Source organism: Eublepharis macularius, chromosome 2 (assembly GCF_028583425.1).
Source record: "Eublepharis macularius isolate TG4126 chromosome 2, MPM_Emac_v1.0, whole genome shotgun sequence".
Classification (NCBI taxonomy): domain Eukaryota; kingdom Metazoa; phylum Chordata; class Lepidosauria; order Squamata; family Eublepharidae; genus Eublepharis; species Eublepharis macularius.
Window position 1 is genome coordinate 141,886,978 of NC_072791.1, and position 19,233 is coordinate 141,906,210.

A 19,233-nucleotide genomic window follows, 5' to 3' on the forward strand; every position below is an offset into this window, starting at 1 on the left:
TAGTGCATTTGTCCATCCACCGGGGGGGGGGGGGAGGAATTCCTTGGTCCGGATGCCATTTGTCAGGATGAGGTGCTTTCTTCAGGAGGCTGGAATGGAATACGGGGTGAACATTTTTTAAATTCTTGGGCAAATTTCTTTCTACAGTCACTTCATTTATTATCCTTTTGACTTGAAATGGCCCCAGAAATTTCCAAACTAGTTTTTTGCTCGGTTGCTCCCCCCTGAGATTTTTTGTGGAAATGTACACATAGTCTCCTACTTGCAATGTCCATGGAGCTGATCTCTTTTTATCAGCTTGTTTTTTGTAATGCTCTTTGGCTTTTTCCAGAGTCTTTTTAATTAGTTCCCATTGAGCCATTAACTTTGACCACCACTCCCCCAGGTTTCCGGGTGCCTTACTGCAAGGGATTTTAACAAAAGGTATTGCTGTGCCCTCATATCCATGTGTTACCATGAAGGGGGAGACACTTGTTGAACTGTGTATTGTGTTGTTATAACAATATTCAGCAAACATCAGAAAATCAGTCCAATTATCTTGCTTGTAATTAATGTAGCATCTTAAGAATTGTTCCAACACTTGGTTAACCCTTTCAGTTTGCCTGTCAGTCTCAGGATGATGGGCGGAGCTAAGCCCCTGCTCAATTCCGGTCACTTTTAATAGCTCCCACCAAAAGTTGGCAACGAATTGGACTCCGTGATCTGATATCACCTTGTCCGGAAATGAGTGTAGCCTGACTACATATTGCATGAAGAGAGTGGCTAATTTCTTGGCGGCTGGGATTTTAGAGCATGGGATGAAATGGGCTTGCTTGGAAAATAGGTCAACCACCACTAGAAATACAGTCTTCCCTTTGGAGTCCATGGAGACCACCACCCAGGGTCGAGAGGGGGTTTCTAAGGGCCGTAGGAGACACAGTGGCTTTCCCATCCTGGGTTTCCCCATTAAACTTGGCAAGTGGATACATATTGGGAGATGTCCTTCCTTATGTTTGGCCATCGAAATTGTCTTTGTACTAATTGCAGCATCTTTAAATAGCGTGGCTGGCCAATTTAGAATCGTGACAGTGGTTCAACACCTCCCCTCTCAAACTGGCTGGAATGTACAGTCTGCAGCGATGGTACCATCCACTCCCTTCTCCTTTTTCCAGTTCGTCTTTAGGTACAGCCTCCCTCTCCTTCTCTGCTTCCTTTTTCGCTATCTCCTCCCAATCCACGGCTGGAGATTTCTGCTCCAATGGCTTTGCTTGGCCATTGGTTACCGCCCTCCCCCAACTGGGTTGGAGAGAACATCGTGTCTCTTACTTCCTTTCTCTGACTCTCATGTTGGAGCATGTGCAAAAGGCCATCTGCCAAGACGTTAGATTTGCCCAGGAGGGGCTTCAGTGTGAAATTAAATTTGGAAAAGAACTCTGGCTACCAGAGGTGCTTGGCACCTAATTTTCGCAGGGTGCGCAACACTTATACATTTTTTTGATCAGTCCAAATTGCGAATGGCACCTTAGCCCCCTCCAGCCAATGTCTACAGGTACATAAAGCCAGATCCCACCCCACCACCGCTTGAATTTTTGCGTGGTCCATTTTTAACCCTTGCTTCGATATTCTGTATCCCAGGAAATCCAATTCTTCTTCATGGAATTCACATTTAGACAATTTCACCGGCAGGTGATTGTCCCAGAGAGTCTTTAGTACTTGACGTACTAGTTTTATATGGGACTCATATTCTTCCGAATAAATCAACATGTCATCAAGGTAAACAACCACGCCCTTATAAAAATGTTGGTGCAATACTTCATTAATTAGATTCATAAACACCCCCGGTGCCCCTTGTTATCCAAAAGGCATGACTCTGTATTCAAATTGTCCCAAGGGGGTGTTAAAAGTGGTTTTCCATTCATCCCCCTCCTTTATTCTCACTTGGAAGTACATGTCTCACAATTCCAGTTTCGAAAAATTTTTCCCTTGGGACACTACTCCCAACAAGTCTTCAATTAGGGGAATGGGGTAAGCGTTGGACATCGACACAGCATTAATCCCCCTATAATCCGTACACAGTCTTAAACCCCTGTCCTTTTTTCGGAACAGTACTGGTGCCACATGAGGGGAGCTAGCTGGGTAGATGAATACTCTGGCCAGATTTTTGTCAATGAATTTACACAATTCCTCATGCTCCCCTGGGTTCATTGAGTACAATTTTCCTTTTGGTAGTTTCTGACCTGGGATTAGCTCTATGGCACAGTCAGTAGCCCTATGGGGGGAGGTTCATCAGCTTCCTCCTTGCCAAACACATGGCTCAAGTCCTGGTACTCAGGGGGGGACTTGCTCAATCTCCTCTTGAGTTAGTAGAGCAGTCTCTAGTGGGGGGGTGCGCTAAGTCCCCACTCCGGGTTCCATACGTGACTTCGACAATCCCCCCCCCCCGCAAAACATAGCTCTCCAGTTTTCCACTTCACGCACGGGTCATGATCCCATAGCCACTGTATTCCCAACACCAGTGGGAATTTGGTGGTATCAGTTACTACAAAAGTCCTGGCTTCTCAACAGCTCCCCATTCCCACTGGGACCATCTCAGTTTCTACATTGGCCAGGGCTCCTTTCATTCAGGACCCGTCATCTGTTCAAATACAATGAGGTGGTTCAATTTACACATGTTTAGTCCCAACCCTGTGACTAGAGCTGGGGCAATCAAATCCCAAGTGCATCCGGAGTCAATTAAGGCCCACACTCAAATGTGGGTCCCCTGCTGGGGGTTAACTGTAGTCACTGGCATGTAAAGTAAGGCCCCTTTCAGTCTCACCTCAGGTAGTGGTGGCTCCTGTGGGACCTGTTGTTGGGACCTCCTCATGACAGGTCGCCGGAGTTTCCTGCCGGCTGGTTGGGGATTTCCTCCTCTGATGGTTCCTCGCTCAACCCCTCCTCAGTGTTGAGGCCAGTTGCCACTTTGTTTCTCTTTTTGGGAGTTCCTTTGACAGCTTGCTAGCCTGTGGGGTGGTTGGCTTTGCTGTGCGGCTCCTTGGCATCACCCCCTTGTTGCTCCCTGGCCATTTGGCAGCAAAATGCCCCATTCCCCCACATTGTAGGCCTAATCCTTTTCTCATGCGGATGGTTTGCTCCGTGTCTGAGGAATGGAGGTTGAAAGTTTTCCTCTCTTTCCTCCCCAGTTTTGCATCTTTATGAGCTTTACCACCTGGTCTCGATTTTTGACCTTGCAGGCAAGTTGGATCCATCCCAACAGCATTGCTGGATCATCTTGCATCAGGGCTTTGGCTACCAAGTCAGAGGTCAGCCCGGCCCAGAAAAATTCAGTTTTGACCCCTTCAGACCAGTCACGCACCTTCACTGCATACTGCCTGAATTCTGCAGCGTATTCATGAACTGGATGGTTCCCTTGCCGCATTTGCTTTAGTTGTGTCTGAGCCCACTCTCCTTCCAGTGGATCTTCAAACTGGGCTCTCAACGCTCGCATAAATGCCTCGAGGTTTTGAAGCTCCAGTGCCTTGGCCTCATATAGGGTGACATACCACTTGGCCGCTCGACCCCCCAAACGAGATCCTAGATGGCAGAATTTACAGGCCATAACGTTATGACTTTCTCCCAGACGCAAAAGGCAAAGATCATGCTCTTTGGTCTGAATCATCTTTGAACCATATTTGGTACACTTCTTAAAAAGTGCCCTCTGAGACATTCTGAGGGACAAAAGAGAATCCAAAGAGAGAAGTCAGGCCAAACCATGTCCAAACCCATCCAATAATAAACAAGAGCAAAATCTCAAACCGTAAGACAAAATCAGAAGCCAACTCCAATTGAAAATGAAGCCAAAAAGAAAGTGGGAGAAAGACACAAATAGAGCTCACAAGCCATGTTCTTCTCTTTGCAGAGCCTAAGAGTGAGCTGAGGGGAAGTCTAGCTTCTCCCTTTAAGTATGACCATCAAGGACAATAGTCCCCAGAAGCTTTATCCATGTTCCACCATAAGCTACAAGAGTTTTATCACTTTTAATGAATGATTTCTGGTCTGGCAAGTTATTAAATATTTTAAGTGACAAAACAATTGCCTCAGCCCCTGTATCTAACTTAAACTTTACTGAGAGTGCTCTTAAAGTTATATCAGCTTACCACCCAGGGGCTTGAGTGGCAGCAGAACCAACGTCATTGTGAGACAACACTCCTATAAACAACTATGTAAATCCAGATCATGAACTTAAAATCTTTGTTGACCTTTGTTATGACTTATCAATGTTACATTACACAATTTGGCATAGTGATTTTTCTTTCCAAACTTACAAGTCTTTTCAAATGCTGGAGATTTTTGAGGCTTATGCACAATATCACACTGAAAACTTTCTTTGTCTCTAACAGAGTCCTGTCTACATTCAGAATGTAACCTCCCATGTCCAAATACATGACCAGGAATCCCCCCAGAATCCTTATCTTTCACAGGCACTTCATACCACTGTTTGGAAAAAGTTGCCATGGTTTGCACCTGAGTTGTCACTTCTGTTAACTGGGATATCTCAACTGCTTTCTCAAAAGTAAGGTCAGATTCCTTGAAAAGTCTTTCCTTTAACTTCTCAGTTGCACTAAAAGCTATTTTGTCTCTGATCGTCTAATTAGTTACAGAACCAAATTCACAGCTGCTGGCTTTAATTTTGAGTTCCGTTACAAACTTCAAAAGTATCACCATGTCTCAGAAATGAGTAAAAAAGAATAATGTTCAAATATCACATTCTTCCGAGGAGTGCAGTATTTCTTAAACTGTTCAAGAATTTCTTCAATATCTTTCAGCTCTCCATCAGAAAAAATAAACATATTATAAACAGACAGGGCTTCCTCTCCTGCACAGTTCAACAAGATAGCTACTTGCTGCTTCTTTTTTTTTTTTTGTAAAATTTTTATTGGGTTAGAACATTAATATTTTTACATTACATTGCATTCAATTATCCCCTAATTTTTCGTTTCTAACCCCCTCCCTTTCCCCCCCTTTTGTTGACTTCCAACAGCTTTCCCACCCTCTGTCCCTTTTCCCTTACTTCTATTAATTTCCTCTATCTAAAACAAATATATATTCTCCATTATATTAAGCAGTACATCTTTAACTCTTTTACTTACTAAACATCCAAACTATACTTCTTTAGATAAACAATTTATCCCATTTTCCAGTTTTGAATATTTCTGTATGTCATAAACCATAAAAATTTCCCACATTTAAATCAAACAATTTGATTTGTTCTCTCTATATTAATCATTTCTTCTTTTTATAGTATTTCTATATAACTCATCACATAGTCAGTCATTTTAACTCTTCTATACATTCAGTTTGGTGCATATAAGTCTTATCAAGTAAAAAAAAAATATTGTTAATTACTCAATCCTCATGTTTAAACCGTTAATTATTCTCTATCAATATTCTATCAATTAACCTTTACATATCTATATATATCTCAATCAATTAATTAATCTAACTGCTTATAAATTCACATTTCTCTTCCTCCCCCGGTAAAGTCACCCCTCTCTTTTATACTTTTATTGTACTTCAGTAGTTCTCAAACTGCCACAGTTTTCCTCCCACCTCCCACTTCTTCTCCAGATATTGTTTCAGCTTCTCCCAGTCTGTGTTAAACTGCCCTGAGTCCAGATCTCTCAGTTTTCTTGTCATCTTGTCCATTTCAGCCATATACAGCAATTTGTATATCCAATCTTCAATAGTTGGCACTTCTTGTACTTTCCATTTCTGCGCATACAAAAGTCTAGCTGCTGCAGTCATATAAAATATCAACGTCCTATGGTGGGCTGGGATTCCCTCCATTCCCAAGTTTAGCAGCAGGAGTTCTGGGTTCTTATTTATTTGAAACTGTAAAATTTCACTCATTTCTCTTATTATTTCCCCCCAGAACTGCCTAGCTACCTCACACGACCACCACATATGATAGAGGGAGCCCTCATGCTTTCTACATTTCCAGCATTTATTAGAAGTGTTCAAGTTTCCTAGCGCAATCTTCTTTGGTGTCATGTACCAACGCTACTTGCTGCTTCTTAGAGACGTTATCAGCTCCATCTGCTGTAAAATATAGTCGAAAAGCTTGGTCTCAACGCTTCCATTTCTCAGCCAACTTATCTTGCAACGTAAGTGGAGGTGGAAGTTGAAAAAAATCCAAATCCATAACTTCTGACACCATGTAATAGTGTTATATCAGACCAGGGCATAAATGATATCCATAAAGATACTCAGATGTCCCACATAGTTTATTATCGTCTTTAGAAGCCTCCACAAGGAAAGCTACTCCAAGGCTCTGATGAGAGCTGGCAACTAACAGCCAAAGAAAACACTAAGGCAATACTTACTTTCACCTGTGCTGGGAAACAGCTCCAATTAAAGCAACATTACCTCACATGTGCCATCTCTTGTTTGTGTGTTCCTGGTTAGTTTAGTGGTTAGGAAGCTGGTCCTGCTATGAGGCAGGCCAAGTCCTGGAAAGCCCAGCTCCACCCACAGCACACCCCAGCACCTCCCATTTCTATACCAGCATAACAGCTACACTGGAGAACTGCCCGTGCCCCACTGGATGGGCTGTCTGCTGAGATAACACACAGATAACTCAGGGATACATAAGTCTCAGATACACTGGTGAAGAGCCTAGTAGACATACTCAGATCCTTGTTAAGATTGTGATGTACTATTCTAAGAATATTGATAGTCATTAATGATTTGTTTATTCAATTACACCTGTCTCCACGGCAGCTTTGCTCATCTGAACAGGGTATCTTGCAGGTGCCAGCCTGCATGGGCGAAATCAACAGCAGCCCATACAAGGGCTTTCTCTGTAATGGCCCCTACCTTATGGAACGGCCTGCCTGAGGAGGTCAGGAGAGCTCCCACCCTCCTAGCTTTCCGCAAACAATGCAAAACTGAATTATTCAAAAAGGCCTTTTTTCTCAGCTAAGAGGGTGATATTGTAGGAAAGGGATCCCAGATGTTTCGCTAATGAGTTAGAAACCATAGATTTCACCATTATGTTGCCTTACATATTATCTGTTTCTTTAAATATGTACTCCTATATCCTACCTGTGCTTTATGTTGTTCAATGTAAGTCCTAGAATTGATTATGTTCTGTTTCAGCAATTCCTCAACCCCATACTGGATCCTTGCTAATACTATGTCTTTGTAAACTTATTTTCTTTTACCCCATGACATTGTTTATGGTTATTGAAACTGTATTAATTTACCCTATGGCATTGTTTATGGAAATATTCTTGACACTTTATGGAAATGCCTGCCCTTGTTCTTGCCACTAATTGTATTAATCTCACACTATGTAATCCGCCTCGAATCTCAGTGAGAAAGGTGGAATAGAAATAAATAAATAAATAATATCTCCCAATTCTTTGAATATTTTGTCATTTCTTTAATGACAGTTTGGTTTATAATCAAAATTATTTTTACTGAACCTTATAATCAAATTAATCAGACCTGCTTTCCACAAATACTTTCAATTGTATAATGTATAATTCCTTATATGACAGGTAAGTTGGAGAATTTAGTTAGACCAGGTGTTTTCAAAATGGTTCAAAGAAATTTAAATAAAATGAAACACTTACTTATAAAGAAGTATATCCGTTCCTGGACTAAAGCTTACAGGATCTAAAAGAAGACCCAAAATACCAACAGAAATAACTCCAGACATTCCAACCCATTCAGCTAAAGAAAAAACAACAAAAATTAACCTTGCATTTGTATATACATAATTTTCCATTTCTAAAGATTCATTGTTTCATAAAATTAATAACAATGGATACTATTGCCAATACAATATTAAGTCCACAGACAAAATACTATTTTCAAATAGATAAGCAGACAACTGTGTTCATGGCCTATCATGCACACTTCTTTGGATATGCTAGCATTAGAGAACAATACCAAGTGGTACACTTAGAAGTATGTTGCATTTTTTTTCTTACTCCCAAGAAAGCATTCTTAGGATTGCAGATAAAATGCATCAACAGTTTTCAGTGCCTTCTGGGGCTCCCCCCCACCCCGCCAAACTTAAGCAATGTAAAGGAAATACATGCTATATAGTCTATAAATTACTACAATCATTATTCCAATACAAATAATTTCCAGATATAGCTTTAATTTTTTTGCATAGAACATTTAAAATGTACTTTATTATTTTCTCTAATCAAATGTTTCAGTTCAAGTATTTGCTGTTCTTGGACCATAAAATCAACATTAAGTACGTTTACAATTTGTTTACTGAATATAAGCCAAAACAACCTAAATTAGATCATGCTGTATTTAAGGCAGTAGATAATTTTCTGGTTCTAGTTTTCTGGAAAATCCATATCACTGCATATTAGATGCCTACTTTAAAAATATTGAAAGTTATCCATGGTTATCTTACCAAGGAAGAAAATTATGTATGCCATTGAGAAGCTTAAAATCACTTCAACGATTGCATCATTGAATATGTGTTTCAACCAAAACAACATAACTCTTGATGACAAAAATCCAAATATAACACTTGCAAAAAATTTTAAAGTTAATTTTACAAAAATTTCAGTAGCTGTAAAAGAAAAGAAAGAAAATAATTGCAATGTGCATAACAATTATTAATTTACAAAGAATCACAACTTCTGTTGCATAACTAATTGGTTTCTTTCTTTTTTGAAACACAGAATTTTATTACTCAGTCAGCATACGTTTATGTCAGGATAGTATGCACAACTCTATCTGTATAGTGCATATTATCTCACTTTTCCTCTAAGGAGCTTGGAGTAACATACATAGTTCTCCCTCCCACATTTTATATTTACAACAACTCAGAGAGTGTGACTGATCCAAAGTCACCTAGCAAGCTTCATGGAAGACGGGATTTATTATAAAAATTTTATTGGTGAGTATAAATTCCAAATTTAATACATACATTCCCTTAATATCTAATTGACCCTATCCCCCACCCTTTTCCTCCCCCCTCCCTATCGACTTCCAACAGCTTTCCAACCCATAGCCCTTCTTATTACTTAAATCTATTCATTTTTACTTTTCCTACAACATATAATCATAATATCCCTTACTCTAAGCAGATTCTAATTTTTCAGATATTCTATCAAATATATCAAATATACTATCAATATAGTATACATCTATCAAATAAACTATCAATATAGTATAATATACATCTTATACCCCTTAATGTAGCAGACCAGTATAATATAGTACAATATATAATGAAAATCTTAATTTAAACGTATTCTAATTCTTTTAAGCATATATTCTATCAAATATACTACTATCAATATTATATGTATTATAAAACCCCCTACTGCATGCCATGCCACCAATGTAGCACAGCATACAACACAATATAACACAATCACATAATCTAATATACGGTCTGATCCACTAACATAATATATTGTATATAACATACCCCATTAGTATATCTATTTAACTACAATCATAATCATATAATCTGAATAAAAATCCCCTAACCCCTATACTAGCTTAGATTATAGTTACATTTCCCCTATATGGTAAGATCCCTTCTCTCATCCCTTTTCCTTATTTTTCTTTAAAAATTCTCAAACTGCCACAGTTCTCCTTTTACATCCCATTTTTTTTCCAAAAATCGCTTCAATTTCCCCCAATCAACAATATAGTGCCCTAGGTCAAGATCTTTGAGTTTCCTTGTCATTTTGTCCATTTCTGCCATGTACAGCAATTTGTAAATCCAGTCTTCTACAGTTGGTATTTCTTGTGTCTTCCATTTCTGCGCATACAAAAGTCTTGCCGCTGCTGTCATATAAAATAACAATGTTTTGTGCTGCATTGGAACAGTCTCAATTCCCAAATTCAGTAGCAACAATTCTGGCTTCTTATTTATTTGTATTTGTAAAATCTCATTTATTGCTTCAATTATTTCTCCCCAGTACTGTTTAGCTACATCACATGTCCACCACATATAATATAGTGATCCTTCATGCTTTTTACATTTCCAGCACTTGTCTGACATGTTAGTATTTTCTAGCGCAATTTTCTTTGGTGTTAAATACCATCTGTAAATCATTTTGTACACATTCTCTTTAATGTTCGTGCAAGTTGAAATCTTCAATGTATTTTTCCATAAATGCTCCCACGCCTCCATCATTATCTCTTTGTGAAAGTTTATTGCCCACTTCACCATCTGGACTTTTACTGTTTCATCCACCGTAAACCATTTTAGAAGTAATTTATAAATCTTAGATATTTCTTTCTTGCCTTCTTGTAGTAACACTTCCTCCAGCTCCGATTTTTCCAATCTTATACCTCCTCTCAGGCAGTCCGCATTGTAAAGATCTCTGATCTGTCTATACTGAAACCATCCATAACGAGGAGACAATTCTTCTTCAGTCTTTATTCTCAACTTTAAATGTTGTATTTGTGTAATCTCCTTGTATGTTAGGCATTGCTGTTCATTATCAACAGTTCTCGGATCTATTACTTCATACGGAACCACCCATGAAGGAATTCCATCTTCCATATACATCTTATATTTCTTCCAGACCGTGAAGAGGCTTCTCCGAATATAATGATGCAAAAACAGAGAGTCCGCTTTTACTTTATCATACCACATGTATGCATGCCATCCAAATATTTTTTTGTGTCCCTCCAGGGCCAGTAACTTATGGTTTTTTAGAGTTATCCAGTCTTTCAACCATACTAGACATACTGCCTCATGATACAGTCTTATGTTGGGCAGTTGCAAGCCAACTCTTTCCTTCGCATCTTGTAAAACCTTCCTTTTCACTCGAGGCTTCTTGCCTGCCCACACAAAGTCTGAGATTTTCCTTTGCCATTTGTCAAATTGTTTGGAGTCTCGGATAATTGGAATAGTTTGCAACAAGAACATTACTTGTGGTAAGACATTCATTTTTACTGCTGCTATTCTTCCCAACCAAGATAAATTCAATTTGTTCCATTTTATTAAATCTCTCTCTATTTGTATCCACAATTTCTCATAGTTATTTTTGAACAAATCTATATTTTTCGCAGTCAGTTCGATGCCCAAATATTTTACTTTGTTAGTTACCTCACAGTCTGTTATCACCATTAGCTCTTGCTGCTTCTGCTTAATCATATTCTTACATAAAATCTTTGACTTCTTTTTATTCACATAAAATCCAGCCAGGTCTCCAAACTGTTTTATTTTCTCTATTACCTTTGGCATGTTTTCGATTGGATCTTCTACTATTAACATATCATCCGCAAAAGCCCTGACCTTGTAGGAGAAATCTTTTATTTTCATACCTCGAATTGTATTGTCCTCTCGTATTTGGATCATCAATATTTCCAAAATCAAAATAAACAACAATGGTGACAAAGGGCAGCCCTGTCTTGTTCCTTTACTTATTTTCAGTTTTTTAGTCAAGTCCTCATTCACTATGATTGCTGCACTTTGGTCTCTATAGATTTCCTTGACCGCTTGTATGAACTTTTCTCCCATTTGCAGCTTTTCCATAGCGGCAAACATAAAGTCCCAGTTCAGATTGTCAAATGCTTTTTCCGCGTCCACGAAGAAAAAACCGACCTCTCTGTCACAGTGCTTATCATAGTATTCAATGGCGTTTATCACTGTCCTCAAATTGTCTTTAATTTATCTGTTAGGTAGGAATCCCGCCTGTTCTTCAGCAATGAATTCCGACATCCATCCTTTCAACCTCTCTGACAACACCTTTGCAAATATTTTGTAATCATTATTCAACAAGGAGATTGGTCTATAGTTTTTAACATTAGTCAAATCTTGGCCCTCCTTCGGGAGCAATGATATGTTGGCTTCATTCCATGAATCGGGAACTCTTTGGTCTTGCATTGCTCCATTCATTGCCTCTTTCAGGAAGGGCGCCAGTTCATTAACCATCACTTTGTAAAACTTTGCCTTTAGGCCATCTGGTCCTGGCGCCTTTCCTAATTTGGTTGATTGTATAGCTTCCCTTATTTCTTCTTCTGTCACTTCCTTATTTAGTTTCTCTTTCCATTTTTCGGAGATTGTCGGAATTTTCATCTTCTCTAAGTATTCCGCTATTGAACTCTTACTCACTTCTTTTTTTTGGTACAGTCTTGCATAAAATTTAAAGAAGGCTCTACTAATGGCAGCTTGATCCATCAACACCTTATCGTCTTCCAAAATTTTACTTATAATTTACTTCTCCTTCCTTTTTTTTAATTGCCACGCCAAATACTTCCCGGGCTTGTTAGCACCCTCAAACGACCTCTGGTTCATCCTCTTAAGATTCCACTCTAGTTCTTTGTTATCCATTGCCGTCAATTGCTCCTGCAAAATTTTAATGTCCTGATATATTTTCTTTTCTTAAGCTGTATCTCTTTGGCTTTTATTTTATCCAAAATTTCAGATCTCTTTTCCTCCTTTTTCCTCCTGCTCCTTGCATTCAAGTCCATTAGTACGCCTCTTATCACTGCTTTATAAGTGTCCTATACCTTATTAGTCGGCACTTCTTTATTCAAATTGTATTGTATAAAAAATTTGGTCTCCCTTTGCAGCAACGCAATATTTTCTTCTATTTGTAGCAAATCTTCATTTATTCTCCATCCTTTTCTTTTATGGTTTTTCCCAAATCTCCACATAATTGGATTGTGATCTGAGCCTACCTTAGGCATTATCTCCACATCTCTAGTCCATAATACCAAATCTTTGGAGGCCCAGATCATGTCAATTCTTGATAGTGTAAAATGTCTTGCAGAGTAAAATGTGTATTGTCTATTTTTAGGGTATTGTCTCCTCCATACATCCTCTAGATTTTCTTGTTCCTTAAGCGCAAAAAAGGTCTTTGGCAATAATCCTCTTTTTTTGTGAGCTACTTTAGACTGCTTATCCTCTTCCAAGTTTGTAACTCCATTGAAGTCACCCGCCAAAATTATGTGATCGTAGGACAGCTCATCTAATTGTTTAAGTCCTTAAAAAAATTCTCTTTTGCACCATTAGGTGCATAAATCCCGATCATCAGTGTCTTTTTTGAATTCCATATGATTTCCACTGCTAAATATCTGGCTTCTGCATTGTTTAACACTAGTCTGGGCTGCAACTCATCTTTTATATATAGTACAACACCTCTCTTTTTCTTTTTGGAAGCAGTAACAAATTCTTTTCCCAATTTAGCAAATTTCAAATATTTTATGTCTTGCTTTCTAATGTGTGTCTCCTGCAGACAGACTATGTTACATTTTTGTTTTGATAGCCAGTGGAAAGTAGCCTTACGTTTACAAGGTGAATTTAGTCCATTAACATTCCAAGATATGATTTTACACTCCATGATCACTTTCTTGTACTTTTAGGTAAGTCCTTTTCATTTTCCCTAATAAAAGTCTCCATCTCCTGACCAGATCTGATGCTCTTTCTTGCACCGCCAAACTCAAATGTCAATCCTTCTGGTATTTCCCATCTGTGTCTAATTTTCAGCTCCTTTAACATCTGAACCAGTTCTCTGTATTTTTTCCGCTCCAACAGCACCGATCTGGGCAACTCTTTCATGATTCTCACCTCTTTTCCATCGATTTCTAATGGATCCTGAAATTGTTTGCTCACAATTAGTTCTCTTATATTTCTAGTCATAAATTGCACAATCACGTCCCTTGGTAATTTCCTCTGGGCTGCAAATCTGGAATTAATTCTGTACACCACGTCCAGACGAGCTGCAATCTTTTCCTCCTCCTTCCCCAGGTAGTCTGCCAATATCTCTGTAATCTGATCTTTGGGTGTTTTTCCCTCAACTTCTGGGATCGCACGAAATCTTAATTGCCTTTCCATCTGTTTACATTCTGCAACGGCCATTCTCCCTCTCATTCCCCTCATCTCAGTCTTTTGCACTTCTGCCAGAGTTTCCACCGTTTCCTCGACTACATTAACTCTGCTGTGTAACTTGAAGGTCGTTCTGTATTTTATCCATACCTTTCGTCAGTTCCGCCATTTCCGCTTTAAGTGTCTCTTTAAAATCTTTTAATTCTTTCGCCATCTCTAACATCATGTCTTTAAGATCCTTATTTCCCTCTGAAACTTTTTTATCCAAATTCTCCATTGTGGTTTGCCAGTCTTTCTTCGACATCGTGGGGCTTGCTCTGCTTCGCTCCCACGAGTCTGCCCATTTCCTTAACTCCGTGGCGCTAGTTTATTACTTTCTGATAGTTTTAAAAGTCCAAATCTGGTTTGTTTTTGTCAAACGCTGTTTTAAAGAGTTCAAAATGTAGGGCATTTTTTCTCTATGGTTTTGTACTGAAGTATTCGCCCTTACCTTCTTCCAAGATGGCCTATTTCCGGTTTCGTTGAAGTCTTCCCTTGCCCTATTCCAAAATGGCATCGCCCTTCTTCCGGCATTCAAACAAGGGCCCTTCCCACCAGTCTCTTTATGGTTCTGATGTACTTCCTGTTCCCCTACGCTGCACAGCAGTTCTCGCGATTTTTAAACTTTCTCACAGTCTATTATCTCTTCCTCGCCGCAGGTATGTAAACAATAATCCAATTTCCGCGCTAACTTCTCTTTACAAAAATACTTTTTCAAAATTTTTCTTGCCGGAATCTTCCCCCTTATGTACCCAATCTGTAGCAGTTCTTAAATCCGCTTTAACCTCTTATTTCTTTTTATATTCTGTCCCGTACTGAGAGATAGCGATCTTTACCTTCTTAAGTGTTTTTCTTGGGTTGTAATCGCTGCTTCTTTTATTCGGTTAAATCCAAACCCTTTGCTGTTTCACTGAAGCTTGGGCATGAAGGTCTTATGCCAAAAATTGACTCCAGAGCCACTGCAGAGATCTTGGCAACCTTTCTTTGGGTGGGACCTCAAGGGTGGGTGGGAGTTCATTGTGTGGAACCCCCCTCACCCGAGATCAACGTGCCCTCAGGTGCTCGAGCGTAGTCACCTGTTCTCCGCCTGAGAACAGGTGGCTGCGGGCTTTTTGCACCCCTCCAGCCTTCCAAACAGCAGCACAGACAGCTCAGCTCTTAGAGCTGCATTAGACCTCCATGGATCCCAAACCGGAAGCATGGAAGACGGGATTTGAACCCCGATCTTCTTAGTGCAACACTTTTAATCACTACCTACTGATACCCAAACATTTTGGAATGGAACTCACTTCTAAAGTTACTTTACTATTCAGGACCAATTTCTACAATTTTATTTGCTTCATTTATATCCTGCCATTTTCCTCAGTGGCAACTGAAAGTGGCTTACAATTTTGTCCTCACAAAAACCCTGTGAAGTAGATTAGGCCAAGAGAGTGTGACTGGCTTAAAGTCACCCAATAAGCTTCCATGGCAGTGTGAGGATTTGAACCTTGGGTCTCCCAGATCCTAGACCAACACTCTAACCACATCACGTTAACTGGCTTTCTTCTTCGAGGTGATAAAACCACATACAGAGTACCAAGGCAAAGACTGGATAACTTACAAGGAACTATTGTTGATCGAAAGAGACACTGTTAAAATGAAGGAAGAAGAAGACTTATCTTTTAAATATGGATGGTTACAATATCAACAAATTAAAGACTTATTTGAAGTAGACAGAAGAAAAGTAAGTTTTAGAAGTAGAAACTCAGAGTTAGAAGAAGAACTTTTGCTTGGAGAAGGAATAAAGATAATTTCTAAGTTTTATAAGTTGTTATTGAAATGGTATACGGAAGATGAAGTGGTAAAGACACAAATGGTGACATGGGCATTAAATTTTAATAGAGATTACAGTGGAGGCATGGGAGCATTTGTGGAAAAATACTATGAAAATATCTACATGTGTAAATTTAAAAGAGAATGGATATAAGATGATGTATAGATGGTACTTAACACCGAAAAAAATTAGCAGATATGAGTATTTGCCAGCACGTCAAACAAGTGCTGGAAATGTAAACAACATGAAGGCTCTTTTTATCATATGTGGTGGACTTGTGACAAGGCTAAACAATTCTGGTCTAAGATATATGCGGAAATGTTGATAATTATAAAAGGTAATTTGCCGAAAAACCCTGAGCTGTTTTTGTTAGGACTTAGTATGGAAAAAATTAATGTAATGGACAGGACATTATTATATTATATGATGGTGGCAGCAAGACTATTATATGCGCAGTATTGGAAGCAAGTAGAGATTCCAGAGATCGAAGATTGGATACAAAAACTGTTGTACATGGTGGAGATGGACAAGTTGACTAGAAAATTGAAAGACCAAAACTCAAACGAATTTTTAAAAGACTGGGAGAAATTTAAAGAATATCTGGAAAATAAGTGGGATGTGAAGCATGACTGATGTCTATATGATAGTGGAATTAAAGTCTAGGCAGGAACTTTACCTTTGAGAAACGAGAATATTAGAAATATTAGAATAGACAAAATATGAAGAGAATTAAAAAGGTTTTAGTGCTGTTGGGGGTCAAGAGAGAAAGGGGGAGGGTGGGGAATATATGTTTTAATTAATGAATATACGGTATAAAAGTTGTAGAGTGTTATAGGGAACTGATGTATGTATTAGATATATGTGTGTATTAACCTACCCAATAAAATTCTTCTTTAAAAAAAAAACTGGCTTTCTTCAAAATATACTGTGCTTTTGGGGACCCGCTTGCAAAGTAACTCCATGCTAATTTACTCCTATCTGACATAAAACGTATAATCCACATCAGTAAACACTGAACAACTTTATATTCTATTTTGCATGTTCAATATTTATGAATAGCATTATTGAGCAATGATCAAGAAATAGCTGGTTGGATTGTATTGTTTATGGGGGTCTATAGGACAATATGCAGACCGGGAAAAACAATAAATGCTCAAGGCAATAATTTACACTTTTTATATATATTAAAGTGCCAGAGTGCAATAGTGTTAATAAATAATGTGCTAATAAATACAGAATAAATATTCAAATTTTACAAATATCCACAAGCCACACAATACAAAGTCATCCAATACAGTTTGTAATTTTCATGAACTAATTTTGTAAACAGAGTCCATCACTACAGCATGAGGAGCGCAGAGCTGTGACCTCCGATATAGACAAACACCAGTCCTCAGAAGAGGGGTTCTAATGCTTTTAAGCCATTTGCCGACGCGATGGTGATGCAGAGCAACTTTATCAAATTCCCGTTTCGAAAATCTTCATCTACACACCCCTTTGCTACTTGGTAGAGCACAGAGGGAGCTGAAGCGCAGGTGACCATTGTACCACCAGATATTTGCCCGGAGATGAAGAAAATTTTGGCAAACTATTTTACATCAAATTCTTTTAATAACAACATATACTGTACCTTTAAAACCTGAAATAATTTTTCTTGACATTTGGAAAGCAAAATTTTGCTCTCTCCAACTTTTGGAGTCTATTGCATTATATTGACACGGAAAATTTTTATAAGCTGAAATTACTGAATATCTAGATATTTTAGGGAGTAATTTAATTTTATATCTATCCCATATTGCGAGTAAAGTCTTCAAAAATGGATTTTGAACCACTAAGGGCGGGCGGAGATCCTGTGAGAGCCAAAATACTTCTTGGATTGTCTTAGATTGATTAAATGGGTTTAGAATCTCAATCCAATCTATCTGATCACCATGATGCAATATCTGAATGACATTTGATAACCTAGAAGCAACATTATAAATTTCCAAATCCGGGTATTTTAATCCACCACGCTGCGGTTGTTTCCTCAATATCTTAAAGGCAATTCTGGGCCGCTTATATTGCCACAGAAATGTATTAAAAAGCGATTGCCACTGTTTTAGAATTTTCAAAGGGATGTTAATCGGAATTGTTCTAAATAAAAAGACTAATTTGGGGAGAATAAATGATTTTACCAAATTATACCTTTCATACCATGATAAACATAGCTTATTCCATTTATAAAGCATATTCTTAATCTCTTTCATTTTTTGCAGATGGTTAAGTTGGAGTAACTGGGCCAAATTAGATGAGATTGATATACCTAAATAAAGTAAGTCCAGGACCCAATTATATTTATATCGTTGTTGAATAATTTTAGATACCGACTCTGATAAGTTAATCGATAATAAATTGGATTTGCTTTGATTAATCTGCAGTCCTGAGACTTGACCAAATTTCATAAGCTCCTCATGTAGAGGTTGAAGAGATGTTTCTGGGTGCGTTACATATAACAAAATATCATCTGCAAATAAGCTTAACTTAAATTCTTTTTTATTAACTGTTATACCTTGAATGTAGGTATTTTTCCGTATTGCTTCGGCCAATGGCTCTATAGCAAGAGCAAGAAGTATCAGAGATAAAGGGCAGCCCTGGCGCGTGCCCCATTGTAGTTCAATGGAGTCTGATAGCATGTCATTAATTTTAATTTTAGCCTTTGGATTGGCATATATCACTTTTATAGCCTGCATAAAGTTATTGCCAAAATTCATCTTGGTGAGGAGTATTTGCCAAAAAGAGATTTCTAACGAATCAAAGGCTTTTTCAATGTCTAGTGACAAAAATACCGTTTGCAATTGATGATGATTACTAAGAGCTATAATATTTAAAGCCTTAAAGATGTTATCCGATAAGTCCGTTAGGTATAAAACCCACTTGATCTGTATGTATATAATTTCCTATAAACAAGCTGAGACGTTTAGCAAGGATTGACGTAAAAATTTTATAGTCCACATTCAGTAAAGATATCGGCCTGTATGAGCCTGGGTTAGAAATGTTTTTTCCCTGCTTAGGGATCATGGTTATTGTCGCTTCTGCCCAAGATGGTGGGTGCGTCCCTGTCTCAAAGACATTATTACAGGCAAGTAGAAGTGGAGGGGCCAAAATAGCAGCAAATTTCTTATAAAACTCTGCAGGGTACCCATCCGGTCCTGATGCTTTGTTATTTTTCAAATTTTTAATAGAGGATAATATTTCAGAGACAGTAATTGGGTTATCCATTAATTGACGGTGTGCCACAGTAAGTTTTTTTATCTCTTTATGATTTTGGATATATTCTAAGATTTTCCTTTTGTCAGGGTTATTAGAGGAATACAATTTAGAATAAAAAATTTTAAATACCTGTATTATTTCCGCAGTCAGGCAGCCCAATCCTAAGAAGGGCGGGGAAAGTGAATAGGAACCGAACTAAGGCTTGCGACCGCGTATCTGGGCTTTACGCCCGCGTAAGTCGCCCTCCGCCCGTGCTGGGACGCGGCGCTGGCCCGCCGGCGGGCTTGCACTGGCGCAAACCTCAGGCGCCCGGGCGGCAGCGTAGGAGTGGCGTAGAGCC

General features: G+C 38.6%; 1 protein-coding gene across 1 annotated transcript in view; it reads right to left on the reverse strand.

The window, feature by feature from the left end:
* The window catches only part of LOC129323476 (sodium/hydrogen exchanger 10-like), a 430,138-nt gene that overhangs the window by 358,862 nt on the left and 52,043 nt on the right, over nt 1–19,233 (reverse strand). The window contains exons 5-6 of the mRNA XM_054970016.1: nt 8,399–8,560; nt 7,596–7,695 (exon numbers count right to left, since the gene is read on the reverse strand). Coding sequence (XP_054825991.1) covers nt 7,596–7,695; nt 8,399–8,560 — 262 coding nt within the window. The remainder of the gene's footprint in view (nt 1–7,595; nt 7,696–8,398; nt 8,561–19,233) is intronic.